Source organism: Aulonocara stuartgranti (genome assembly GCF_965226115.1).
Source record: "Aulonocara stuartgranti genome assembly, chromosome: 6".
Classification (NCBI taxonomy): Eukaryota; Metazoa; Chordata; class Actinopteri; order Cichliformes; family Cichlidae; genus Aulonocara; species Aulonocara stuartgranti.
This window is the reverse complement of record NC_138944.1, coordinates 1,402,210-1,430,000: the sequence shown is the minus strand read 5'-3', so window position 1 is coordinate 1,430,000 and position 27,791 is coordinate 1,402,210. Positions and strand designations below refer to the sequence as shown.

At 47.8% G+C, this 27,791-nt stretch overlaps 4 protein-coding genes across 13 annotated transcripts in view; 1 reads left to right on the top strand and 3 right to left on the bottom strand.

Moving 5' to 3' along the window:
• Window positions 1–6,458, top strand: part of LOC309707952 (uncharacterized protein) — a 58,300-nt gene extending 51,842 nt beyond the window's left edge. For all 7 annotated transcript variants that reach the window (XM_082535566.1, XM_082535569.1, XM_082535568.1 and 4 more), the window contains 8 exons: window positions 342–465; window positions 555–645; window positions 1,142–1,247; window positions 3,546–3,619; window positions 4,098–4,196; window positions 4,405–4,521; window positions 4,823–4,920; window positions 5,575–6,458. In XM_082535566.1, the coding sequence (XP_082391692.1) occupies window positions 342–465; window positions 555–645; window positions 1,142–1,247; window positions 3,546–3,619; window positions 4,098–4,196; window positions 4,405–4,521; window positions 4,823–4,920; window positions 5,575–5,788 (923 nt within the window). In that variant the 3' untranslated portion in view covers window positions 5,789–6,458. The remainder of the gene's footprint in view (window positions 1–341; window positions 466–554; window positions 646–1,141; window positions 1,248–3,545; window positions 3,620–4,097; window positions 4,197–4,404; window positions 4,522–4,822; window positions 4,921–5,574) is intronic.
• Window positions 6,459–6,510: 52 nt separating this feature from the next.
• Window positions 6,511–11,659, bottom strand: LOC309707991 (fibrinogen-like protein 1). 4 transcript variants are annotated; one of them, XM_082535665.1, is made up of 8 exons: window positions 11,351–11,659; window positions 10,694–10,880; window positions 9,278–9,446; window positions 8,834–8,993; window positions 8,668–8,765; window positions 8,492–8,580; window positions 7,578–7,765; window positions 6,511–6,724 (listed from the first exon to the last, which is right to left on the bottom strand). In XM_082535665.1, exons 2-8 carry the CDS (start codon window positions 10,841–10,843, stop codon window positions 6,517–6,519), a joined length of 1,062 nt encoding a protein of 353 aa, XP_082391791.1. In that variant the 5' UTR covers window positions 10,844–10,880; window positions 11,351–11,659; the 3' UTR covers window positions 6,511–6,516. The 4 variants fall into 4 exon arrangements, with proteins under 4 accessions (XP_082391791.1, XP_082391792.1, XP_082391793.1 ...); XM_082535666.1 differs by having other exon boundaries at window positions 11,544–11,659; XM_082535667.1 differs by lacking the exons at window positions 9,278–9,446; window positions 10,694–10,880; window positions 11,351–11,659 and adding an exon at window positions 9,032–9,197.
• A 1,636-nt stretch (window positions 11,660–13,295) lies between these two features.
• On the bottom strand, window positions 13,296–20,135 carry LOC309707971 (E3 ubiquitin-protein ligase TRIM39-like). The gene is made up of 2 exons (XM_082535622.1): window positions 18,713–20,135; window positions 13,296–16,561 (listed from the first exon to the last, which is right to left on the bottom strand). Exons 1-2 carry the CDS (start codon window positions 18,797–18,799, stop codon window positions 14,960–14,962), a joined length of 1,689 nt encoding a protein of 562 aa, XP_082391748.1. The 5' UTR covers window positions 18,800–20,135; the 3' UTR covers window positions 13,296–14,959.
• Window positions 20,136–20,426: 291 nt separating this feature from the next.
• Window positions 20,427–26,971, bottom strand: pmm2 (phosphomannomutase 2). Its single transcript, XM_082535690.1, has 8 exons — window positions 26,717–26,971; window positions 24,514–24,625; window positions 24,332–24,408; window positions 23,554–23,645; window positions 22,686–22,785; window positions 22,403–22,478; window positions 22,144–22,259; window positions 20,427–21,049 (listed from the first exon to the last, which is right to left on the bottom strand). The coding sequence occupies exons 1-8, from the start codon at window positions 26,789–26,791 to the stop codon at window positions 20,945–20,947; spliced, it is 753 nt and encodes a 250-aa protein (XP_082391816.1). The 5' UTR covers window positions 26,792–26,971; the 3' UTR covers window positions 20,427–20,944.
• Between the last annotated feature and the right edge of the window lie 820 nt (window positions 26,972–27,791).

Below are 27,791 nucleotides of genomic sequence, written 5' to 3'. Positions count from 1 at the left end.
CTCTCTGAATAATTAAAGTGGAATGTGGCCGAAGGCTGACGCACGGGGGCGCGTCTTTCGTTACTCGCTGAAGGATCGCCGCCCCAGGCGTGTCGGCCGTGACGTGACGTGACGGATGCTCCGGCGTGATTCATGGGTAAAATAGTCAGAGCAGGATCCACATCTGGCCACAAACAGCTGGTTCCAAACCATTTCATTGCTTCCTTTTCAGCAGACGCTGACCCCGGATCAGTTTCGTCTCTCGTTAAGAAAACGTTTTTAGTTTCTTTCAGATTTTTCTGCATCTGTTCTTTGACTCATTAAATCAAAGTTGTTTCCTGCTGCTCTGCTTTCTCCTGCAGTCGCGTCGTCGCAGTGCTGCGAGCGTCTGCAGAAGGAGAAGCAGGAGGCGCGCGTCGGCTTCGAGGAAGCGCTGACGAGGTTGCGGGAGCAGCACCGGGAGGAGCTGGCACAGCTGGAGGAAAGGTAGGACGGACGCTCTCCTCACGTCCAGGAGCCTTCTCCTCCTGCACGCCGTTCAGACTGACCCTGTTTCACGCTCCTCTCTGCGACAGGCTGACCAGTTTTTACCAAACGGAGTGGGACAAGGTCCACCAGACGTACCAGGAGGAGGCGGACAAATGTCGCGTCCTGATGGAGAAGCAGGTCTGAGCACAAACGCACGAGCAGACGCTCAACCAGCTTTTATTGTGAAAGGATCACGGCCTCGAGCGTGACGGAGACGGTGCTCGTCACGTACGCGGCGTGACCTTTAATAGGTCACCGATTTACTGCTGCGGTTGGGCCGAGACACGGCACACGCCCTCCTCGTGCTGCGCTCTGATTGGCTCGTAGGAGCGCCATGTGACTCCCTGAGCTCTGAACCTGAGCTCGCTCTCTGATTGGATCCAGCGACAGGAAAAATGTTTCAGATTCATCATAAACGTCCAGCAGTGCTCTCGTCTCCGTGCTGCAGACGCTCAGATTGAAGAATCACTCACACCTGATGGAGGCGGAGCATAAAGACACAAAAAACAGCCACGTCTCTGATTTCTTTCTTAGTTCTGGACGTTTTTAATCTTTTTTTATTTTCACTGCATGATCTGATAAATGTTGGAGTTTTGATCAGCGCCGCCGCTGACGTCCTGGTTACTTCCTGCAGGTGGAGGAGCTGAGGAGCCGACAGGAAGTGGAGAGGAAGAAACAGGAAGTGAGTCAGAGCCAGAAGATGGAGTCTCTGAAACAGCAGTACGAGGCCTCAATAGAAGGTGTGTGTGCACGATACAGACACACACAGACACAGACACTCACAGACACTCACAGACACACACACACACAGACTCACACACACACTCACAGACACACACAGACTCACAGACTCACACACACACACACACACACTCACAGACACACACACACACACACTCACACTCACAGACACACACAGACACTCACACTCACACACAGACACTCACACTCACACACAGACACACACACTCACAGACACACACAGACACACACAGACACACACACACACACACTCACACAGACTCACACACACACTCACAGACACACACACACACAGACTCACACACACACTCACAGACACACACAGACTCACAGACTCACACACACACACACAGACACTCACACTCACACACAGACACTCACACTCACACACAGACACACACACTCACAGACACACACAGACACACACAGACACACACACACACACACTCACACAGACTCACACACACACTCACAGACACACACACACACAGACACACACACACACTCACAGACACACACAGACACTCACACTCACACACAGACACTCACACTCACACACAGACACACACACTCACACACACACTCACAGACACAGACTCACACAGACTCACACACACACTCACAGACACACACACACACAGACTCACACACACACTCACAGACACACACAGACTCACAGACTCACACACACACACACACACACTCACAGACACACACACACACACACAGACACTCACACTCACACACAGACACTCACACTCACACACAGACACACACACTCACAGACACACACACACACTCACAGACACACACAGACACACACAGACACACACACACAGACACTCACAGACACACACAGACACACACACACACACACACAGACACACACACACACACACACACACACAGACACACACAGACACTCACAGACACTCAGACACACACAGACACTCACAGACACTCAGACACACACAGACACTCACAGACTCACACACACACACACTCACAGACACACACAGACACACACACACACACACTCACAGACACTCACAGACTCACACACACACACACTCACAGACACTCACAGACACACACACACACACAGACACTCACAGACACTCAGACACACACAGACACTCACAGACACTCAGACACACACAGACACTCACAGACTCACACACACACACACTCACAGACACACACAGACACACACACACACACACTCACAGACACTCACAGACTCACACACACACACACACACACACACACACACACACTCACAGACACACACAGACACTCACAGACACTCAGACACACACAGACACTCACAGACTCACACACACACACACTCACAGACACACACAGACACACACACACACACACTCACAGACACTCACAGACTCACACACTCACAGACTCACACACACTCACAGACACACACAGACACTCACAGACACTCACAGACACACACAGACACTCACAGACACACACACACACTCACAGACACACACACACTCACAGACACTCACAGACACTCACAGACACACACAGACACACACACACACACACTCACAGACACTCACAGACTCACACACACTCACAGACACACACACACACTCACAGACACACACAGACACTCACAGACACACACAGACACTCACAGACACACTCACAGACTCACACACTCACAGACTCACACACACTCACAGACACACACAGACACTCACAGACACTCACAGACACACACACACACTCACAGACACACACACACTCACAGACACACACACACTCACAGACACTCACAGACACTCACAGACACACACAGACACACACACACACACACTCACAGACACTCACAGACTCACACACACTCACAGACACACACAGACACTCACAGACACACACAGACACTCACAGACACACACAGACACTCACAGACACACTCACAGACACACACACACACTCACAGACACACACAGACACTCACAGACACACACACACACTCACAGACACACACACACTCACAGACACTCACAGACTCACACACACTCACAGACACACACACACACTCACAGACACACACAGACACTCACAGACACACACTCACAGACACACACACACACACACTCACAGACACTCACAGACACACACACACTCACAGACACACACAGACACACACAGACACACACACACACACACACACACACACACACACACACACTCACAGACACACACTCTGTCCTCTTTGTCGCTCTGATTTCTTTCTCCCGGCTCAGAGATGAAGACCATCCATCGCTCCGACCTGGACACTGTGGAAAAATCCCTGCAGGACACCGAAGCTTCTCTCTCTGTAAGAATCACTTTACTGCCATCATCACATTTCCATCACTCTGTGACATCAGATGAACCTTCATCAGTCCCACACGTGGGAAATTAGTTTGGTTACAGCAGCAAAACATAAGAAAAATAGAATAAAATAGAATAACATACTGTGCAATATAGAATAGAACAGAATAGAGTGCTATAAACATGAGAATGAGGTGATGCGTCTGCTCAGCGCGGGGCGAGCGTGGCCGTCAGGGCGTTTGAATCGGTGACTCTGCAGCGCTGCGTTCGTGCTGAGGCTCGCACACGTTTTCCCTCCAGGTGCTTCCAGATGTTTGTGTGTGGAGGAGAGCCGAGGATCTATCTGTGCTGCCGGCTCAGACGCTCAGGAGGCCAACACAAACCTGAGCTCGGTCTGCAGACGTGTTCCTGATGAATCTGTAGTTTACCTGCCGCTGAGCTCAGCGTGAACTCTAACAACGGCGCCTCTGTTTCCCCCTCAGGAAAAACTCTCCGAGCTCACGGCGGAGAAGGAGGACCTGAGCGAGAAGCTGCGAGCTGAGGAGGAGAGGAGGAAGAGGATGCTCACTGACAAGAATCTGGTAACGATGGTTTAATCTCCCTCTGAACTCCTCCTAGCAGCACTCGTGAAGCCCGCTGCTGACCATGACTGCCCCCTGCTGGTGTGGAAGAGCAGTGACTAACTCATACTAAAGGGACAGGAAATGTGTGCTTGTTGTGCTGCTGTAATGCTGCTTAAAGCGCCGAGGGTTCCTGCGCTCACCTGCTGTGTCTGTGCTGTTTGTGCAGAAGGACTCGCACACCGTGTACCTGGAGAAGGAGCTGGAGAGTCTGAAGGTGGTGCTGGAGATCAAGAACAACCAGCTGCATCAGAAGGAGAAGAAGCTGATGGAGATGGACAAACTGGTGGGTGCAGATCTGTTTCCGTCTCAGCAGATCTAAGAATTCCTTATCTAGCAGCATCGGCAGCCTCCCGGGAATCTCCCGTGCTTTGTGACTGAAGCTTTGGAAACAGTTGTTGTGTTTGTCTGGTGTTACTGCCGGAGCGTCTGCCACAGCGAGCATCGCACAGCGAGGAGCGAGTGTGTCAGTCGGACGGATTAGCTGCTTTTAAACATTTTCATCTACCTGAGCCGAGCCTGATGATTGGATGAAAAAAACGTTCTGTGTGTGTGTGTGCGTGTGTGTGTGTGTGTGTGTGTCACAGGTGGAGACGAATGTGAAGCTGGAGGAGTGTCTGAAGAAGGTGCAGCAGGAGAACGAGGACTACAAGGCCAGGATGGACAAACACGCCGCGCTGTCCAAGTACGTACTCCAGGGGGCTCATCCCCATCCAATCGTTCAGCTACCTCCTGGTTTCCTCCCTCCCTCTCCTGGTTTCCTCCCTCCCTCTCCTGGTTTCCTCCCTCCCTCTCCTGGTTTCCTCCCTCCCTCTCCTGGCTTTCAGATAAATGTTAAAAGGCCTGTCGCAGGGACCGCCGGCGCCTCTCGCTCTCGCTGCGTGAGTTGTGATGATGAGGGTTTATCTGCTGCTGTTCTTTGACTCATAATGTGAAGAACGAGACGTTCTGTGAGAGACGAACATGTTTCTGCTCCGTAAATACAAAAGAAAGCAGATTTCAGGCAACGAGGAGCGCGAGAATGTTGATTGCTTAAAGCCTCGGAGCACATATCTCTGTCCTGTTATTGTGGCTCGTGTGAATAAGAAAGTGACTGTTTGCCTGTGAAAAACACTTAAAAATCAACTTTGTATTTGCAGTGAGTGCAAACATCAGACGTGTGGCTTTAACAGCGTTCAGAGTAAAATCCCGCCACAGCAGCACGAACGACGGCGCCTTTTAAACGTCCCGCGTGCGCCTGTCGTGATCAGAACCCATCAGCCTCTCAGCGGGCGCGTGGAAGCTGTAAACGAGCGGATAAATCCTTGCCCGTCTCACGGCTCTCTGTCTCCCCCTGCAGGCAGCTGTCCAGCGAGCAGGCCATACTGCAGCAGACGCTGCAGAAGGAGTCAAAGGTCAACAAGCGGCTGTCCATGGAGAACGAGGAGCTGCTGTGGAAGCTGCACAACGGCGACCTGCTGGCGAGCCCCCGCCGCCTCTCGCCCACCTCCCCCTTCAGCTCGCCCCGGAACTCCGCCTCCTTCACCACAGCTGCGCCGTTATCGCCCAGATAACCCACCGCCCCCCCTGCGCTCCCCCCTCCCGAGTCGGAGCGGCGCCGCTGGACATGAAGCCATCGCAGACTTGTACATTTTTAAATAAATATCTTATTTTGAAAAGACGCTGCGGCGGCACCGACGCACTTAAACCAGAGGCTGGGCTGAGCTCGCCGCCTCGGAGCGCCCGGTCCTCCCGGGAGCGTTCTTCCTCCTCTGAAGAAACCAGCAGGCACGCCTCAGGGTCTGTACATAGCTCCTCCTCCCTGACCGCTGCTCCGCTCGCCTCCTCGGGGGAAACCTTGGATTTGTGGATGTTTGTGGAAACGCTCCGCCTCCAAAGAGCGAAGCTCAATCAGCGTTCCAATGGGACGGAGACACGCCTCCCACAGACCTCTGTCCTGTCACGACCTCGACCTTAACCTGCTTTGTGGAATGTAATCACCCGTGGACGTTCGACGTAGGGGGCCGGCCTCAGAGCCAAATATGCAGACCTCCCCTCGCGCCCTGAAATCACCCGGTGCCCAATCAGATGTCTGCCCTGCCGTGCCCCTCCCTCACTGACACACTGGCCTGTGTTACTGTTTCTGTTGTTTGTCCTGAAAAACCTCAGATTTACCCAGAATGCCTCAGTGTACAATGTTCTTTTTTGTTGTTTTGAACAGAATAAATGCGACATGACATCATACGAAGGCGCTCTGACTTTATTTCACAGCATCAAAGTGACCTCGGCTTCACGGAGCGCCTCAGCCCGCCGCCGGGACCACGTCAGGACCGCCTGGCAGGTAAACGTCCGCTGGAGGCGGCGCTTCGAGGTCGGACGCTCGTATCATCATGACGACAGACTTGATGGAGTAGGCCCAGCCGTGCCACGTGTACCACACCACGCCGTCGTCCGTCATGGCTTCGAACGGCCCGTCGTAGTAGTGACCGTTCAGGTTACCTGCGTTACACCTGTGAGGGGGAAGTCACAGAACAGTCAGCTGACACGATCGGCCAATAGCAGCTGCTTTAATCGCACTCTGCTCCAATTAAAGGGACAGTCCACCGAGCGTCTTCACGTCTATCCTGATAGTTCAGCTGCAGAGACGAAAAGCTTCATGATCGAAGCACCGAAAACGAGCCGTGAGAAGCTCAGCAGCATGAACCCTGCTGGGTTTAATTTTAAGGGATAAAAGTTCAGGTTTTTCTATTAAAACTTTATTGATTGATTCTCTACTCCGCTTTTTCTACCCGAGTTTAAAAAGACCTGAACTCTGATTATAAATCGGAGCAGCTGCTGTGAGAATCACGAGAAATCCTCAGATTTCTGCTGCTGGGACGTCAGCGGAAATCTGCTGGGCTGCAGAAAAGTTTGGGAACGGCTGCGTTAGGGAACATGGGGAGGCAGAAATCAAACGAGCTGATTATTAACCTTTGGTTTAAAGGACGGTGAACTTTAACTAAACACTAAAAGCAGCAGCCACTGAACAAACGCTTCAAAGCTCTTTGTGCAAAGAGCTTCAAACAGACACACAAAGATCTTCATCTCCACAGTTCCCATGAAAGGTGCGTTTGATTTTATGAGTTGAACACAAAACTGCAGAAATGAAAGACGAACAAAGAAACGCAGCAGCTGGAATTTAAATCTGAATGTCTGAGGCTGAATCACGTTTATCAGCAAGATGTCAGTTTCCCGGGGTCACGGTGTTGGCGGGTGATGCTTGGCCCCGTCGCTCTGTCTCGTGTGGAGGACCGACTCTACAGCTCAGTTTTGGTGTACTGTCCCTTTAAGCCTGCAGTAAACGCGTCGCCGTGCGCGTCTCACCTGCTGAACCACCAGCCCGACTTGCTGTGTCTGACGCATTGAACGTCGGCGTCGATGCAGTTCGGCCGGTCGTAGGTGCTGAACTTCACCCCGTCTGCGCATGGACTGCCCTGTCCCGCCACGTGGGCGTCGTCCAGAGCGTCGCCAGCGTTCCCAGTGAACTCGCCCAGATGTAATTGGTACTGGTCCTTCAGGTGAACACGGGAGTGAAAGCAGAGTGATCAGGCTCACACCTGCAGCGCGACCTTCAGCGAGGACACTTAAAGCCATTTACAGCCGGACCCTGTTTGACGCGAACCTCACAGGTCCGTGACGGCGAGGAAGACCACGCGCTGAAACTGCGAGTGCTGCAGGAGCTCACAGTTACAAATCTGATGCTCAGACTCATCGCAGCCAGTTCGTTCAGCACCAGCTGATTAATCAGACGTCTTACACACACACACAAAACGTGCAGTCAGCAGAGTGACCCGGGTTATTGTTCTGCAGCTACGTTTAACGACGCCCCTTCAACGCATCATTTTCACAGCCTTTGAAGGCCTGAGGCCACACCTGGGTTCAGGTTTAACGTCAGGGTCAGGTGTGGGGCCTCCTAAAACAGCAGCAAACAGCTCGTCTTACTTCCTCCTCTCGTGGTCATCGCGCCGACACTGCGGAATATTCTGCAGCTCCTCCCCCTGCTGTTAGTTTATCTGTGTTTATCCTCAGCAGTGCAGGAACACAGAGAGGGAGAGGACCGCCGATGGGAACAGAGACCGGCGGTGACCTTGATGCTGCTGCTGGGGACCGTAGTCTAAATAAGACCGAGTGTTATGAGAAACCCATAGGAGGTCAAAGGTCAGGGAGAGGCTGTAAAGTGTTCTTAGCGTCAGATTGAATTTAAAGCTGAGACGTTCCCGCGGTTACTTGAGTTTCACCTGTTCGCCGTCCACCTTGAAGCTCTTGTACTCGGCGAAGCGCTCGTTCCCCTCAAAGTCCTCCATGTTGATGCGCAGGTCATAGTTCCCTAAAACACAGAAAGCATCAGACACACACACACAGACACACACACACACACACACACACACACAGACGCACACACACACAGACGCACCTTGTGATGTCAGATGGTGCAGGGGTTCATTGCCCAACCAGAACTCTCCAGCAGGAGAGAAGAGGTCTCCGAATCCATGCTTGTACTCCACCCACGCTCTGCACACACACACGATGACACATTTGTTTGCACTGTTCACGTGTTCACGTGTGTAAAGGTGACACACCTGTCGAAGCTCTCTTTGCCGTCTCTCCTCCTCTGGAAGACGGTCCACCCTCCTCCGTGGTTCATGTCGCAGTACACGCTCAGCGCCGTGGGAGCGCCGTCTGGGCGAATCACGTACAGCCCGCTGGCCACGTTTCCATCCTCAAACACCTCAGAGCAGTCTATATACACACACACACACACACACACACACACACACACACACACACACACACACACACACACACACACACAGAGATAAGAAAAAGATCTGGTTCAATCCCAGGAGGAGACCTCGTCCTCCGTAACGCTGCATCTGTCTGACATGAGTCTAATAAAATAACCATTCCCGGGTTTCTCTGATCTTGTGACGCTCTGTGTAGACATGGTTTGTTTCTCAGATAAAGGAAAGCGTCCGGTGCTGACGATGTAGGGTTTGACCCACACACGGTGGATGCAGCCGTACCTCTGTAGAGGTCGTCGAGGCCCAGGTACGAGTTGGGGATCTGCTGCAGCTGCTGCGCCTGGCTGCTGTGGAGCTCCTGGATGTAGCGGTGCTGCTCACTGATCACGTTCATCAAGCCCTGGATCTCCGCTTCCAGCCGGCTCACCCTCTCCTCACACGGCACCGGCGCCTGGACAGGAGGATAAAAACGCTCTCCTCTGGCACTCGGCAGTAACGAAAGTATGAGAGGATCATTGTTGTCCTCATCAGTGTTTCTGTGATCTACTCTCAATCCTGACTGAAGCTCGTCACAGCAAACACTCCCATGATTTCTGAGACTGTTTCAAGGACTTTAAAAATGAAATCATTTAAGTTTCTGCCAATGAAACTCCTGCAGAACTGCCAATGCTTTGATATTAATATATACAAATGCAGTTTGAAATAAATCCATATTTATGATGCTGAAATCGTGTGAAGCTGCGAATCTAAACGATATAAAAGCCGAGATTAAAGAATCATCTTATACACACTGATGCCTCACCTGCAGCGTGGAGGTAAAGGTCAAAGGTTATTGGGATTACTTTTAGTAAAGGTACTTTTTGTAATCGCCTCATGCAGATTTGAATGAAAACGTTCACCAGCAGGGGGCAGTGTTACAGTGACCGCGTGCTGTTTAACGTTGATTCAACACGCTTTGTTTTTATTGTAAATGTGTTGTTAAATACTGAAGTTACACTGACTCACTGCTCCCTCGTGTGGAACAAAATGGTATTACATGCACATCCAGCTCAGCTCTGAACTCGAATGCAGATCTTTTCAACAGAATATGGAGATATTTGGGCAGAATGTGCGTGGTGCGTGTTTCTTAGTTTAAAGGAAGTTAGCAGACGTACTTTGAGTTACTCAGCACTGCATCAATAAATCACAACGCAAAATTAGAGCTGAAGCTTGAACAGATGAGGAGTTATCAAAGTGGGGTTCAAAAGGTCAAACCAAAATAAAACTGAAATATGATCATTACTGTTTATTTCTAATGTTTGTATTTTACTCTGTCACAATAAAGTAAACATTCAGTTTTTATTCTGTTTCTGTCATTTGTTAGTTTGGTTGATGGAAATAAAAATCCTGAGACTGAAGTGCAGAAAAATAAAATGATACCAGTGAGATGAATTTCTTGTTCTGTACAGTAAAAATGAAATCTGAATCTAAACCACGTTCAACACCAACGTTCTCATTTTTCAATAAGTCATCGGAGAAGCACAAACAGTGTCCCTGTGGACAGAGCTCAGTCTGCGCTTCCACTGGAACAAAGCGACGGCTGCATTTTTCACCCCTCTGTCATCAGCTGTGTGAGGACCCAAATCTCAGAGATACTTAAAGCAGGAAGTACAGAGTGCACGAGGAGAAATATGTCACACGGACGCCCCGGTTTCTTACCGCCACAGAGGAAGCCAGGTGAAGCAGAAAGGCCACGGACGTCCTCAGCGTGGCCATCATCGGCACTCTCATCGACTCGCTGCCCGACCCTCCTCCGATTAGCCTCTCCGCCTCCTCTGACATCGCTGCACAGCCGTGGGGAGCCTCCATCTAGTGGCTGCAGTGACTGAGCCAGCAACACCGACCACTGTACACAACAAAGATAATGACGTGATCACCAGTGAATGGGTCAGGAGAGACATAAATAAATGCTAAAATAAAACCATTTCTATACACTTATTTTTATCTACTTCTCTGTATGTTAATACAAAGAGCAAATCTGACCATCAGAACCGATATGGCATGTATTTCTAAGTAGTTATTAAGTTTTATTCAGCAAACAAACACAAATGTTGTATAATGTGCATGGGTACACATGTTTTATTACTGGCATTAAATTTAACTCAATTAATCATTAAGTGCATTTAAAGTAAACATTATTTTAATTTTCAGCTAATTCCCTCTATTTGTGTCATTGTTAGTCTTCCGTTCCGCACAACGTAACACCGTTAGCTAGTTATATTAGTTATTTATATTACAGTTATATTACAGCATATTTAATACATAAAAACAAACAAAACAAAAATGTGCGACTCCGGTGGGACTCGAACCCACAACCTTTGAATCACTCCTCAAGTGCTTGACTAGAAGTCCAATGCGCTATCCATTGCGCCACGGAGCCACCTGTTGCACAGGCTGCAATGACAGCTTTTTAAGATCCTCTTTCCACACGAGGTCCTAGCAACACGGCTAATCCGCCCGTGTCCGCTACACAAACAATAATGCTATAAAATAGCACTTTAATGCTAACGTTAGCGTAGCACCGCTGCTAGCTGCTGTCAGCCGGCCCGCTTCTCCTCCGCCCTCTCTTCGTTAGCTCACACATGGAGGCTCAGGCTCTGTCCTCAAAGACAACTACTTCTCCGACACTGATCATATTTGCTTTAGCAGTCATGACGTCAGAGTGCTTCGCTTGTTTCAGCAGAAACAACGTCGGAGAGCAAACGTCAATGTCCTAGCTCAATTCAGTGAAAAACACTACGTAAATTGCGTGCAACTGTGTCATTTAAACACTTTATAAACAGATTGAGTCGTGTCTTGAGTTGCAATTTGAGGGTTCATTCTGTGATTTTAGCAGCGGAGTTTTTATTGTGAAATTCTTAAAAACCGGAAGTGATATGTGCGTTTCGAAAAACTAGAAATGGCTGAGAGAACATGCAGGACCAAAATCTAATATGTCTGATATATCGTGACGTGAAACGCGAGGTGAACAGAGAACATCTCCTGTGTTACTTTTATCTGCAGCAATATGCTAGTGTGCTAACGGACTACCCAGGTTTTTGAGGAACCAGTGACAGAAATGTGCCAGAGCCCGGATAGCTCAGTCGGTAGAGCATCAGACTTTTAATCTGAGGGTCCAGGGTTCAAGTCCCTGTTCGGGCGTCGACTTTTTTTCGCCCCTTTAGTTAAAGAACCTGCTCAAAGTGAGCCCACATATTCTTTGCATTGCTGCAGTGACTCAAATATAGCTTTTATGTTTTCATTGTAGGAGTAAATGTTAAACGCCTATGACAAGACCTCCCACCCACTCCATGATGTGCTGCCCAGTCACAGGAGCACACTGAGATTACCCATAATGCACCACTGAACGATGCAGAAAATCATTCCTCCCTGTACAACTCAATCTAATACACAGCAGACAGTGCAGCGGTTACACCCTTTTGCAGATGCTCTCCTGTGAAAATATCAAAGTGTTACAGGTTACAGTCAATCATATATATTTAATCGCTGTAATAATCCAGAATTGTAGAGCTATTTTTCGTATTTTGTAAACTTTGTAATAAATGGTTTTTTTATGTAGTTCAGTCTGTTACTGATCTTATTGTCTTGGAGTGACTGTGACCACATCATTTCCTAAGGGATTAATAAAGTATTCTGATTGGGATAAATTTACAACAGAAACATGTTTGGCTGCTGTGGACAGAGTCCAGACACACACAGAGCTGTTGATCGGCTGCTCAGTCAGCCTTTGCTTCAACCTTGAGTGAAGCTGAAGCACACTGGGCCCATGCCCCCTTTTTGGGCTGTGCCAAGGCCCGGCCACCAGATGCTTGCTTTCGGGCACCCTCCCCGGGCCTGGCTCCTCGGGCAGGGTAAAGTGTTCCCTCGGTGATATTCTCATAATGGTCTTCTGAATCGCTCTTTGTCTGGTCCCTCACCCAGGACCAATTTGCCATGGGAGACCCTACCAGGGGGCAAAAGCCTCCAGGCAACAGCCCCTGGGATCCCTGGGACACACAAACCCCTCCACCATGATAAGGTAGCGATTCACATTTTGTTAGCCACGCTGAGGTGCTGGGGGGATGATCTCATACATGGTTGTCATAGTTTCTGTCATAATCGCCAGCAGAGCCTCTGTCGGTTACTTTTTATTTGTATCTGTTTTTTAGGGTGTCCCACATGGGTCCAATCTGGGACCAGCTCTCCTTTGTCAGGTACATAATTAAATGAGACATTTCTGTAAGCATGATAATTCAGTTTTATTAATACAGCACAACCCGCATCAGTGAACATATTCAGATTCTTGAAAAGATAGTGGCCACACTATCCACTCATACTTAACTAATGATGATCTGTATGAACAGTTCCAGTCTGGTTTTCGTCCCTCCCATAGCACTGAAACCGCACTAATAAAAATAACCAATGATACTTCTCAGCCCTTTCCTCTGGTTGCAGGCGTGCCCCAGGGATCTGTCCTGGGGCCCCTTCTTTTCATTATCTTCTTCCGCTTGCACACATTTTTTGTAAATACAATATCCAGTTTCACTGCTATGCTGATGACACCCAGCTTTATCTGTCCACTAAACCTGATTCTGCTCTCCCCCGTCCTCCCTCACCCTCTGATTAGCCGAACTAAATTCATGGTTCTCTTCCAATTTTCTCAAACTCAATAGTAACAAATCTGAGCTCCTCCTGGTCGGCACTAAACAAACACGATCCAGAACTAATAGCTTTTCCCCATGAGTGAAAAGTCTGGGTGTCATGCGCGATGCTACTCTATCTTTTAACCCACACATCAATAACATCTCTTGGTCTGCATATTTCCAACTCCATAACATTAATCGTCCTTTTCTCTCCCCACATGCCGCGGCCATTCTTAGCCTGGCCACTCTCCGGATCGATTACTGCAACTCTCTTCTTTTTGATCTTAGTCAAAAATCTATCCATCAGCTTCAGCGTGTCCAGAACTCTGCTGCTCGTATCATCACCAGGACTCCTTCTATGCACCACATCACTCCTGCTCTGCAGCAGCTTCACTGGCTTCCAGTTAAATACCGCATCAATTTCAAGATACACATTCAAGGCTACCCATCATCTCTCGCCTTCATACCTCTCTGACCTGGTTCAGCTCACCATCCCTTCTCCGTGTCTCACATCCTCCTCCTCTCTTTCTCTTTCCGTCCCTTCCCCCAGCTAGCCACCGTGGGGCCCCCATCATCCCTTCCTCCTGAGATAAGAAACATCACTTCCCTCCCTCTTTTTAAGTCCAGACTCAAAACTCACCTGTTCACATTAGCCTATTCCACATACATTTGTCCATCCTGCTACTTTAATTTATTTTATTTATTTGCTCAACGTTTTATCCTTATTATGTTTGTTCCTGTTATTGCTTGTGTACAGTGTCCTTGACTGTTTTTAAAGGCGCTTTGATAAATAAAATGTATTATTATTATTAGATGGAGCACAGGATGAGACATGTCTGCAGTCTGAGAATAAAAGCCTGCAAAGTTAAAATTATAATTAAATAACTGTTAAGTCTGGATTGTTCAGAAATATCAAAGTGTGACAACAACCACGAGTCTACAGTGACCTCTGCTTATCCTTACCAGGGTTTCAGCGGGGCTGGACCCTATCCAAGACGAGATACCCCCTGTACAGGTCCACAGACACTTATGTGAATTTCAGAATCATCGTTAATCCCACTGTGGACTGTGGGAGGAAGCTGGAGTACCCAAATATTCCCTTTGAATTCAGGTAAAATTGAAGTTTCCTTCAAAATAAAAAAAAAACTAATTCACATAGTTTTAAGAATTAAAATCAGCACGAGGCTGTGAGTGTGAGTACACTTAATAACAAAAACCAATCAGTCAGAATCTGAAAATAAACATGAGCAAAACCACAGAGTCACCAGTGAAAATGTTCCTCACACAGGATCAGACCAGATTTCTAGTTCGTGTGATCGACAGCAGTGATCAGCAGAGGTGCAGAGTTTTTACCATCATCACTAGTACAAGGACAAAAGTACGGGAAGAGCTTCTCTGTGAAGGAGCAGCCAGTGAACGAGTAGATCAGAGCTGCAGCATCTACGTCATAGAAGGAGACCAGACCCTCCTCATAGTCCACAAACACCCCCACCTTCTCAGGACCAGACCGGAGACAGAGACGGACTGGAGGGGCGGCACAAGCTTTGTACTCACTTCCATTTCTCAGACAAACAGTCCAGAGACCGTTCTGAGGTCTCAGTCTGATTTGTCCCTTCCTGTTGATCGACTCTGTGGACACTCCTAAGTCCCAGTCAGTCTTTCCTTTAACCTGAACCTCAAAGTAAAATCTGCCTGAAGAGAAACTCTGCTCTGCTAAAACACAAACACAGTAAGAAAATCTCTCTGGGTTGTCCGGAAGTTTCCTCCTCACATCACCATGATTCACTTGTTTTCCATCATCAGACAGGATGAGGTCAGGATTTGCTGTATCAGGATCCAGAGTCACGTCCACTGCATCCTGCTGGACCCTCTTCAGCTCTGCAGCCTCAAACAGCTTCTTCATGTCTTTCCTGAGTGTCTCCACAGCTCTCCCCACAGTCCCCTCATATGATGGTGGACGGACTCTGACCTCTGTCCAGTCCTTGGTGCATAGAGCAGCTTTCAGGGAGGAGAAGCTTTGGAGGAGGTGGAGGTGGTCTTCAGAGCGTGAGAGCTGCTCCACCTCAGAGCTTCTCTCCATCAGCTCAGAGATTTCCTGTTCCAGATCTTTGATGAGTCCTTCAGCCTGTTTCTCTGTAGTTTCCTGTTTGTCTTCGATCTCCTTTATGAGCTCCTTCAGGCGTCTCTCAACAGACTCCATCAGAGCCGTGAGGACCTGAACACCTTCTGCTTTCTGTCTGTCTGCAGCATCTTTCCTCATCTTCACCGACTCTTTGATCTCCTGAATCTTCAGTCGTCTCTTCTGGATCATCTGCTGAATCTCAGCCTCTGTCTTCTCCAGCTCTGCCTTCTTTCCTTCGTATTCTTCTCTCAGAGGAACAACTTCATGAGCCTTGTGATCTAGAACAGAGCAGAGCATGCAGACACATGTCTGGTCGGTCTTACAGAACAGCTCCAGATGTTTATCGTGCTTCCTACACATCCTGCTTTCCAGGTTCTCCACAGGCTCAATCAGCTGATGTCTTTTCAGACTTGTAGCTGTCAGATGAGGCTCCAGGTGAGTCTGACAGTAGGAGGTCAGACACACCAGGCAGGACTTCAGGGCCTTCAGTCTGGGTCCAGTGCAGACGTCACAGGGAACTTCTGCTTTCTGCTGAGCTTCACGTCTCTGAGCAACCATCTCAGACAGCAAAGTGTTCACCCTCAGCTGAGGTCTATTGGGAAACGCCTTTTTACATACTGTACACTGACATGGAAAATTAATATCCCAGTGCTGAGTGATGCACTTTTTGCAGAAGTTGTGTCCACAAGGTGTGGTGACCGGATCAGTGAACACATCTGGACAGATGGGGCACAGAAGCTCATCGTCAGACAGCAGATTGGTGGCAGCAGACATGTCTGCAGTCTGAGAACAGAAGTCAAAGTTAATATTGTAAGCAAATAATTGTTGTTTAGAAATATGAAAGTGTGACAACAACCATAAGTTCAAGCAGTGACCTCCAGATATTCACTTCAATTTTAAATTCACTTTTATTCATATAGCAACAGCAGCTGTATACTGTAACGAGCCTGCAGTGATTCAGAGAAATCAAAAGGTGACCCCCTACGAACAAGCACTTGGTGACAGTGGGAAGGAAAAACTCCCTTTTAACAGGCAGAGGCAGAACCAGGCTCTGCCATGTTGGCTTCTCTTCACTGGTTCCCTGTTAAATCCATTCAGGCCAATGAAAAGACTTTCGGTCTGCCTCATAGTAATTCTGGCAAACCATCAGGCGACTCCGGAGGGGAAAGCCCAAGGTGGGGTCCTAACCCTAACTCTTCAACAGGTGGTCGAAGACATACTTTGAGGACCTCCCGAATGCCACTGATTGATCCTCTATGAGGCAGGGGCTGGGAATTACTCAACCATCTCGGAGGGTGAGGTCACCGGCGCAGTGAAACAACTCTTTGGAGGCCAGGCTCCTGGGCTGGATGAGGATCGCCCCAAGCTCCTGAAGGGCCTGGATGTTGTAGGCGTGTCATGGTTGACACACTATGATACTTTCAGTGGAGATGTGGGGTGGTGCCTCTGGATTGGCAGACTGGGATGGTTGTTCTTTAAGAAGGGGGATCGGACAGTGTCCTTCAACTACAGAGGGATCACACTCCTTAGCCTCCTTGGGAGGCTAGCGTACTGGAAAGTAGAGTTTGTGCATTTATAGTTTAACCTCAGACACACAAGGAACAATGCAGATATCATCCTCAGTTCAAGTGTGTGAGAGTTTGTCCATCTAGTCTACAACTGTGGAATTGGAGACGACATACAGCGACATCCCTCAGAGGCTGGGGGTGCTTTGGGACCGTCTCATAGTCTTCAGCCTCTCCCATAGTCAAGAACTCTGGGCAGCAACTGAAAGACAACGACTGTAGACACAAACTACAGAAATGAGCTTTCTCCAAAGGGGGGCTGGTTACTCGCTACTTCTCCACATGAAAAGCAGAGAGTTGTGGTGGTTCAGGCATTCGCCCAATTCAAAATGCTGCTCCTCACATACAAGGTCTTAAATAATCAGGCCCCATCTTATCTTAATGACCTTGTAGTACCATATCACCCTATTAGAGCACTTCGCTCTCGCTCTGCAGGCCTACTTGTTGTTCCTAGAGTATTTAAAAGTAGAATGGGAGGCAGAGCCTTCAGTTTTCAGGCCCCTCTTCTGTGGAACCAGCTTCCAGTTTGGATTCAGGAGACAGACACTATCTCTACTTTCAAGATCAGGCTTCAAACTTTCCTTTTTGCTAAAGCATATAGTTAGGGCTGGACCAGGTGACCCTGAATCCTCCCTTAGTTATGCTGCAATAGACGTAGGCTGCCGGGGGGCCTGTGGTTTATATGCCACTCTGCATTTCAGTTATTATTCATCTCTGGCTCTCCCACAGTGTGTCTTGGTGCTCACTTCCTCCCCTCAACCCTAACCCGCGGTTAAAAGTGAGTATTTCCTTCCCACTGTTGCCAAATTGGGTTTTCTCTGTATTATCACATGACCATGATATAGGCACCTTGTCGTGATCTGTGAAGTGAACTTCCTGTCATGCATCCCATAAATGGCTTCAAAAGTGTGTTGGTTTGACAGGCATGTGACCAAACACGTGTTTTGACTGTTGCAGGCAAACATACCGTCAGCTCAGGTAAAACAGTTTAATCTTCACTTTTTACTAATTATATGAGGTTTTTATCTTTTACGTCTCAGACTGAGTGAAAATTGACATTTTCTTATTTGCTCATTTGAAATTTGACCTCAGTCTGTATCTTGTACTCTGTTTTTTCATTTGGTTGGTGCATTCACAGCTTTAACATACTTTGAAAACCCAGTGTTCAGATTTTGTACCTGATAAGCTGACAAATGTAAAAGTCAGTGTAGTGCCACCACTGAAGACCTGAACATCTTCTTACTCACTGCAGCAAGAACAAAGCTGCCCTCTCTGAATGAGTCTGACAGCTACAATCAGAGCACGCTCTACAAAGCTGTTGGTTTAATCCCCAACCTGAAACATTGAGTTTACAAACCGCTGCACTCACCAGTATCTGAGTCAGGTGTTGACAAAGACTCGTGTTTGAAGATGAAATGGTTTCAACTAAAGCTTCCGTTACTCTGAGAAGCTTCATCCGCCCTGACAAACACTTCCTGCTGTTTTTTGTCAGGTTTCCTTTGGTAGGTTTGCACTGATCACAGCTGCACACCTGAAACAAGACGAGCTTCAGACGCAGGCCCTTCTTTAGTCTGACAGCAGCAGTTTTCACAGGTTTCACTCGGTGAGCAGAAACAAGCTGCTGCTCTGGTCTTTGAGAGTTCACTGCAAAAACATGAAGTTTAAACAGGAAACATCCGATTTAACAGATTTATTTAACTCTCATGGGTGCAGGAGGTCAGAGGTGTCTTTGGTTTGCCCCGTCGCATGTTTAGCCTCCATGAGGAGCGATCCTACCTGGAAGACCAGCCCCACAGCGCCTCCGTGTGGGAGTAATGTGAAACAGCTCTAAATGAGAAGAAGGTTTTTGGTAGCCCTGTTTCTCGTGGCTGTACTGATCTTTAGATGTGAGCGTGCAGCTGCTCCACGAGCTTCTATCTGAAACGTCGCATTTCTGTCTCCTGTGGCGATGAAGCTGCGAAGGCTCAAAAATGCTGCAGCAACGATGTGGATTAAACATAATTTGATGGTCCACAGAAAATAATTATGATAAAAGAACATTGTATTACTTCATTAAATATGCAAAGTTAGGATTTCTCCCAATGTGTGAACTGCTGGAGGAGGTCAGAGGTTAAAGGTCAGAGCGGTGTCTCAGTCTGGTTTTAAAGCTCTAACAGAAAATGACCTTTTATTGACGACAGACGATCGACCAATAAAAAGCTGCAGCAGGAAAAACAAGAAAACTGATATTTTCATTTCCATCATCATTTAAACGCAGGAGCACGCAGCTCTCCTCCAATCAGGAGTCAGCATAAGGCCAAACCTTTTTCTTACCACATTTGTAATCAGATTACATTTTACAGTCCACGTTTCAAACACTGAACATCAGCGCAGCCACCGTCCTGCAGCAGGAAGTTTATGAACCATCACAACATCACTGATGTCAGTGATGCAGCACAGCTGGTGGAAGGAAACATGCAGATGTTCACAGATGTTCAACTTCTGTAGATGAGGAAATATCCAAGTAATTTAATGTAACTGAATATTGAATCTTCCATATTTAATATCTAAGTTTATTCCTTTATGTGTTTATAATCCTGGAAAATTAAATCATGCAAATAAACATTTTCAGCTTCAGGCAAGCTCACAGAAACACAGACTGTATATCAAAGATGGATGTAGCTTCTGGTGATGTATCGAATGCAATCGTTAAATTACGAGACAAGTTTAATAAATATGGAGGACCAAGAAAGTCTAAACATTTCATGAGTTAATAATTAATTGGGGCAATAAAATATGCATTAGTAATTCCAATTATAAATTATTATCTAAATAAAGTAATTAAGGAACTATTAAAAGCTGAAAGGAAAATGGATTTACATTTAAAAAAAAAAATCAAATCACTCAAAAATCTTTGTTAAAAATATTATTTTGAAAATTTAAAAACAGGTTTTTCAAAATAAAGGAGAATCAAGTGAATGGATGAAGATTAATCTCTATGATTCGTCCTTTTCAAATCCACGTCCTTCCCGTTAGCTGCTGGATCACATCTGGGATGAACTCTTTTGGTCTTTGGAGGGAAATCGCCGTAAGAACGAGTCGCGTTTCAGAGCGTCGGCTCCCTTTTATTCCCCTCGCTGTTAACAGTAACGTCGTCATGTACAGAAACATCACATGATTATTTAAAGCATGGCTATGATTTTCCACGTTGCATAAAACGGCCTCGTCGTAACAGGATCAGCTGCTACTTCACTCCTGGAAACACAGACTGTATAACAAAGATGGACAACAGAGTGGCGAACCGTTCCAGTACAGCTGTGATGTCACCCACCTTTATTTACACTCAGACAGGAGGATGGTAAACCACAGCTGCGTGTCATTGCTCCGCCCACTTCCTCACTCCGCCCACAGCGTGAGGCTGGAGGGGCTTCCCCGAACAGTCCTCCGTACGCGGAGGCTCAGTGTGTCCCGTGGAATCAAACACACAGATCACAGAAAGACAAACCCACCAACCCCGACCAAACAAGCAGCTACAATCAAAAAGTCACGTCAGCGTTCATCAGCTCCTCCTCCCGTCTGTTGTTATAGGTGACGCGCAGTCACAGCTGGCAGGCGTTTGAGCTCAGGAGAAGAAGAGCTGCTCGCACAGGCGCCGCGTCTCCTCCGGGCTGGACACCTCGTGGCCGACGGTCCGGGGGTCGCAGTAGATCTCGTAATCGTTTCCTCCCTGACGTGAAGACAGAGACGCACAGAAAGATGAGCCGTGCTGCAGCTCACGACTCAACGAAGCGGCACGTTAAACGAGGTTGGTGGAAAAGTTTGGCCCCAAACTCGCTGCAGGTTGACAGTCGCACATCTGTGTGTCCTTCAAACACAGCGTCAAACAGCTGCAAGTGTTGCACGGTGACCACTGAACATGCCAGATGTTTGAAACAGGTCAAGTTCCACCCTGAGCCGTAAAAACATGAAACAACGAGACATTCAGACCCTGCCGGCCGGTCTGAGGACCGAAGATTCATCTGTCTGCACCAGGGGTGTTAAACATAAGGCCTGGGGGCCGATGAAGACTCGAACATTCACAGAGCGGCGTAATAAAGACGAACAAGGACGGAAACTCCTCTGAGTGACCTCACAGGAGGATCACAGTCGGAGTAACCTGACTGTGCCGTCAGGGGCGTTTCAGCGGCCCCGCCCACTCAGGTGTGCTGAATGTGGCCCGCGATGTAAACGGCGTCCTGCTCTATAACACACTGTTTACTCTCTACAGTGGACATGCTCACACAGACATGCTGCACTGATGTTCTGGGTACAAACTAACTCCCTGCAATGACAGTATAAGTATTATTAGTATTTATTTATTAAACATATAAATACTTAAAGTCAGCCCCGCTAGAATAAGGAGACAGGTGTCATAAGCCACTCATTACAAGTACTTATGATGTAAGATTACATTCTCAGAGTTACTGCACTGCTTAAAGTTACTTACAGAATAATTATCTTTCTGTTGCTGTGACAACCTGACCTGTTACCTTCCTACCTGTCGTTTCCTCCACCTGCACAGACTTTGTGATGACAGAAAGAATCTACTGATTTCTTTTTTTGGTCTCGGGCTGTAAACAGTTCGTTTAACACGGGGACGGACTCACTGCTGCCCCTGCTGGACACTACAGGAGCTGCGGTGTTCAGCTTGCTGCTGGATCCAGCTGCATTTCAGGAATAATGAAACAGATGTTTCCAGGAACGACTCTTTGACCCGACCGGCCATCGTTTACCTGCCGCTGATATTCTGCCTCCGTGAGGAGTCACGTGACACAGACTCACAGGTTTGGTCTTGTCTCCAAAGAAGTGGATGGTGGAGTAGTCGTCCTTCTCCACGATGCCGAGGCAGTACCTTTTATCCCAGCCGTCAGGAAACACGTCAAAGCTGATCTGACCTCCTGCGGACACACAAAGACCGACAGGCTGCAGGAAACGAAGGCGCCATTGGCATCACAGTGAGGTAGGACAGCCACGCCGCCTCAGTTTGTTTCAGGCTCGCGTCACCTTCAGTGAGGCGGCGTGCCGGCTGCAGCAGACTCACCGATGGAAAACGAGAGTCCTTTTCCTTTGAACTCCTCCTGCAACACGGACACAAACGTCTCTCGGATTTTCTCCTTCTGTAGGAAACAAACACCACCGTCTTCATTTCAGCAGCAGCTTCAGCTTCACAGCGAAAGAACCAAACAGGACTTTTACCTCGTCAGTACATTTTAAATGAGAACAAGCTCAAAACCTACCAAATGTACCACAAACAGACATTTTTGTTAATTACAGGTGGAGGAGGCGGGTGGAGCCGGGGTTTAGGGTCAGCACGTGGGCGTTACCTTGTCCAGCTCGTAGAACTCGATCCGCTCCTCTTGCGTGCAGCTGCGTCCGATCGGAGACACGTTCAGCATCCCGTTACGAAACTCCACGAAGGTGCCCCTGAGAGACGACACAGAGTCACATGACGCCCACCGCAGAACCGCCACAGTCCTGATACATGCAGTGATTCTGACCTTTTGACCTCACGGGTAACACACCTGAAACCCTCACGGTTTCATGGCGAGCACTTTTACAGTTTAAACAGTTTACTCTCACAGCTGAGCCACGCCCACAGCCCCAAAGGTAAGAACGGCGTGTTATAACGTGGATCTTTAACCTCCTCGGACCTGCGTCCACAGATGTGGACGTCACATTTTGGGTTATTTAGACCAAAATACTCAATCTTGCTCTACATGGGCCTGATGTCCACCTACGAGGACGCTATGCTGCTGCTGTTCTATCGACATTTAAATAAATATCATCATGAGTGGCTCTGATTTTTCTTTAAGGTAAAAAAAATAAAAAAATCTGGTAATTCTTTGTTTTTACATTCGATACGGCAGCCTCGCCTCTGTCAGTCTGCCCCAGGGCAGCTGTGGCTACACCTGTAGCTGCCTCCACCAGTGTGTGAATATGAGAGTGAATGAATAGTGGCATTGTGAAGCGCTGTATAAATCCACTCCATTATCAGGTCCCAATGTGACCAAATATCAAAGAGAAATTAAAAATGCTGCTGTGGAAGAGTTCAGGTCTGAGGAGGTTAAAGAAACTTTTCACTGTTTAAACCCGTCTGCTGGATCAAACCGACACGCCCTCCGACCGACACGCCCTCCACCCCCCTGCCAGGCTGTTACACACACGCTAACCAACACACGGATGTGCTGTCACCTTTTCTTGGGCAGTTTGATCTTGGCCATGTAGTTCAGACAGAAGTTTATGAAGTCTTGCAGCAGCTCCTCCCCCATGTGGGCCTGAATGGACTGAGACACACACACACACACACACACACACACACACACACACACACACACACACTTTAAATGATGATGTCACTCATTAAGGGAACAAAGGTATCCACACCTGCCTGTCCTGAGTGTAACCTGATACCTGCTGTTTGTCTCACTGGAGGGTTTCCAGCATCAAAGCATCTGAGTCTGGTTTAAGTCCAGACTTTGACTCGGACGCTCCAGAACCTTTATTTTGTCCCTTTGAGCCAATCAGAGGCGGAGCTGCTGGTTCCTGCGTGGTTAGTCTGATGCACACGTGACTCAAAGCTTCCAGAAAGTTCAGCTTCTGTCTCGTCAGCCCTCAGAATATTATCCTCCAGATGTTTGTTGGCAGATGTGCGACGAGACTTTGTGATCTTCTTGGTCAGCAGTGGTTTCTGCTTGGACTCTCCCATCTTTGCCCCGCCTCTTTCTTACCGTTGAGTCGTGACCTCTGACCCTAGCTGAGCTTAATAGATGTTGTTCTGGGCTCTTCTGTGACCTCCTGGATGAGTCGGCGATGGTTCCCAGGCTCTCAGCGTGGGTCGCTGGAGTCCCACAGCCTTAGAAATGTCTCTGTCACCCTCTCAGGCTGATGATGTCACTGACTTTGCTCCTCAGCTGCTTCTTTACATGCTGATTCCAGATCAGTTACATAAAAAGGTAAAACGCCGTCTCACCTGCACAGAGTGTAACTGTCCGCTCTTATACGCCACCAGGCCGTTCTCAGCAAACACGTAGTCCACCTTCTGGATCACTGCGCACAGAACCGAGACCAACAAGCGTTATCATCTCTCTGGTATAAGCTGCGTGCAAATAAAGGGACAGTATCAGACAGGATACAGAGCGGCGTTCGTCTCACCGTCGTCTCCCAGCTGCTCCTTGATCTTGCTGAGGTCGGACCCTCCGACGACGCCGACCCGAACCCGAGTCCTCAGCTTCTGGAGGAACTCTGCCATGTCCGGGGTCACCCGCTGAAAACACACAGTGACACGCCCCACATTTACCGCCATGACGGACACAGAGTCTACGACTCGCAGCTTTGTTTATCTTCTGTCATTTATTCATCTTTTGTTGAGCTAGCTGTGGTCTGGATGCTGTGGAGGGTCTATCAGCAGGAAAAGCTGCACAACTAATTAAGCCCAAATATTTATGCCCTTGTTCATATTTTCCAACCCACCACGGGGTGAACTGGAGTCTGATGGGCCACTTCTGGCCCCCGAGCCTTATGTTTGACATCCCTGCACTCAGCCAGGGTTCCCGGCCGGCACAGGCTCAGCTGCTTCCCTCTTCTTTATGCAGTGATGCTTACCCATTCTGTGTGCTGCACAAGCACAGCAGCGGCTCACTGAACCTTCCTCTTTTCCCCAAAAACATTGATTTCAAACTGGTCAGGTGTGTCGCAACACAGGAAACAAACGCTGTGAAACGCTGCGGTTGTGAAACTTTCAGTAACAATCAGTTTATTAAAGATTTAAAAACGCTGCACACAGTCAAACACGAGAAGCCTTCGACTGACGAGATCAACGTCTCTGTCACTACAGTTATAAACGCCGACGTTTCTGCAAGAAAAAAGGAAATCTGACGACATCAGCAGTTTACCCGTCTGCTGATATTCAACTCCAGCTTCAGTGAAGAGTCCAAGTTCTCCTGAAACAGCAAGTCTGCAACCTTTACTGCACTCGCAGTTAGGCCCGAGCTCCCGTTTTAATTTACTTTAATCTTTTTTAATTGAATGTTTTGCATCATCATTATGACATCATCACACATGCTTTCATGGTGTTTACACCAAACACTGACCATGTGATGCACATCAAACCAGGAATGATCAGTTTCCTGTTCGTGGCTGACAGGAGGGGGACCCGGTGCGGTCTTCTGCTGCTTCATGGCTCGCCATGTTGTTCAGAGATGTTCGTCTGCATTCATCAGCATGTATACAATCAGTCTGGCTGCTCTGCTCTGACATCAGCGAGGTGAGAACTGTTGCTCACTGGACTGCTTGTTGTAAACAGAGAGGGCTCTCTTTAAAGTCTCTGAAATCGTCTTTCTGATGCTCAGGCTGAACTTCACTGAGTGTCTGACACATGATTGGTTGATTAAAATATTTGCGTTATTAAGCACTTGAACAGGTGTGCCTGCTGAGTGTACCCTGTTGGCCATTCATCACTACTCGGTTCGTCTTACTTTGCATTTTCATTTCAATGACGTCACATTTTTTAAATCACAGGATGAAAAGTTTGCAACCTTTTACAAATTTTTGCAGTAAAACTGAACAGCTGTGCACACACGCAGGGCTACACTGAAACCAAGAGTCTCGGGGTCATGACCCCTGCTCCACCTAAACCTTCACCTAAAGCAGTCTGCATGGGTCAGAGGTCAGGGTCACCTCCTAAAGAACATTTTAAACATGAGTGACTCTGCTGGAAGAACAGGCCAAACACGTAACCTTGCAGGGCCGTTAGGGGGCGCTTAACCCGGGGATTAGTGACATGCTAGCAGAAACTACCGGGAACACGATTAGCACGAGCGTCGCTTGAGTCACCTACGTAATCAATGGCCACGTGAAGGGTGTTTTATATTTAGGAGGTGACGACAGTGATTATACACACCACGGATATAAATGTAACTAATAGTTTGATGATTTTTTTTCTAAATCCTAAACTCGTGTTTCACATTGACGTTCCGTCAGACACTTCCTGTTATAGCAAAAAGCTAGCAAGACGTAATGTACCGTTACATGCGTCACCTAATATCTTCTATGTTTAGTAACCACAGCGATAACGTTACACTGTCAGAGATTATTATTTTATTAATATCATTATTATAAAGATGTTTGGCACTGGCAGTCCGCCCATACTGGCTAACGTCGCTTAGCGGAACCATTGTTACGTAGTTTCTGCGGAGCATTTTTGCCTGCGGAAGAACTACAATATCAACGTGTAGCCGGAAGTCGCAGTGTCGGACAGTACAGTCATGTTTGTCTGAAGGTTTGTCAGGTGCACTGATTGTTTTATATCACCAGTGGTCTTGCCCTCGCGCGCGCGGACATATACACAATTTCCCACCTGTCTCGCGGCCGTAAGCGTGCCGTCAACGTCAAAGAGGCAGAGCGTGCTCGTGTCCACACCGGCGTCACTCATCTTCCCTCCGCTCCCGGACCCACACAGACACGCTGACCGCCTCCCCGCTGCTCCGAGTGGGCTCGCCTCCTCTGCCGGTGTTCCGTAAAGAGCAGCTCGGTTCTCCCTACACTACCTGCTCGCCGCTTAGAACTACAACCACGGTTCTTCTCTTCTTCTTGGGTGTGTACCAGACTGACAGACGCACAGTGCTGCCACCTGCTGATACTTTGCAGTATCTGCGTAAAAGATTAAACAAATTAACTTTAAACTGTTGTGAAATTACAATGATGTTGTTCATTTTATTTTATTAATTAATGTATTTTTATTGAATCATTTTATATTTACAATTTGCTTATTACTTGTTTTTACTGTCATTAATACTTTGGGACAGATGTGAAGCTTCCTCGCAGATTTTAAAGGCGAACCATTGTGTTCTTCATTATTTCCTGACATCTGCACAGGTCTGTGAAGGTGGATTAAACAGGGTCATATATCATTGTAATTAAACACAGGCTGCAGCTGTAGATAAATAAAAACAATTTAAAATTCCTTTGTGTGTTTAGTGAGTTTAGTTTGGACTCTCTTGTCTCCACACTTCCTCCTCTTCATCGTGTGCTTTTGGCTCATGAACCAAACCCGTGTCTTTTCAGCTACGTTAGAGTTTAATGTTGGACCAGGAACATTTTTCCTGTTCAACTTTGCACAGCTGCTCAGGAAAATGAGTAAATTATGAGCACAGGGTTGTGCAACAGGGTTTGTCTTCATTTGATATCGCTTCAACACAACACACAGATGTTGGGACACAAAGTCTTTAATGAAACAGAAAATTACAACACTTCTACCTGTGAGCTTTGAGGCCTGTTTTCAGTCCTGATATTTGCTTTAGATGTATGTCAGTTTGGTAATTTGTTACATCAGCTAAATCATTAAACAGAACCTAAAACAAAATATCTCAAATAAATTAGAAAAAGTTCAACCAATATAAGAAATCAAGGCTCAGCCATGTGAAAGTCACTGA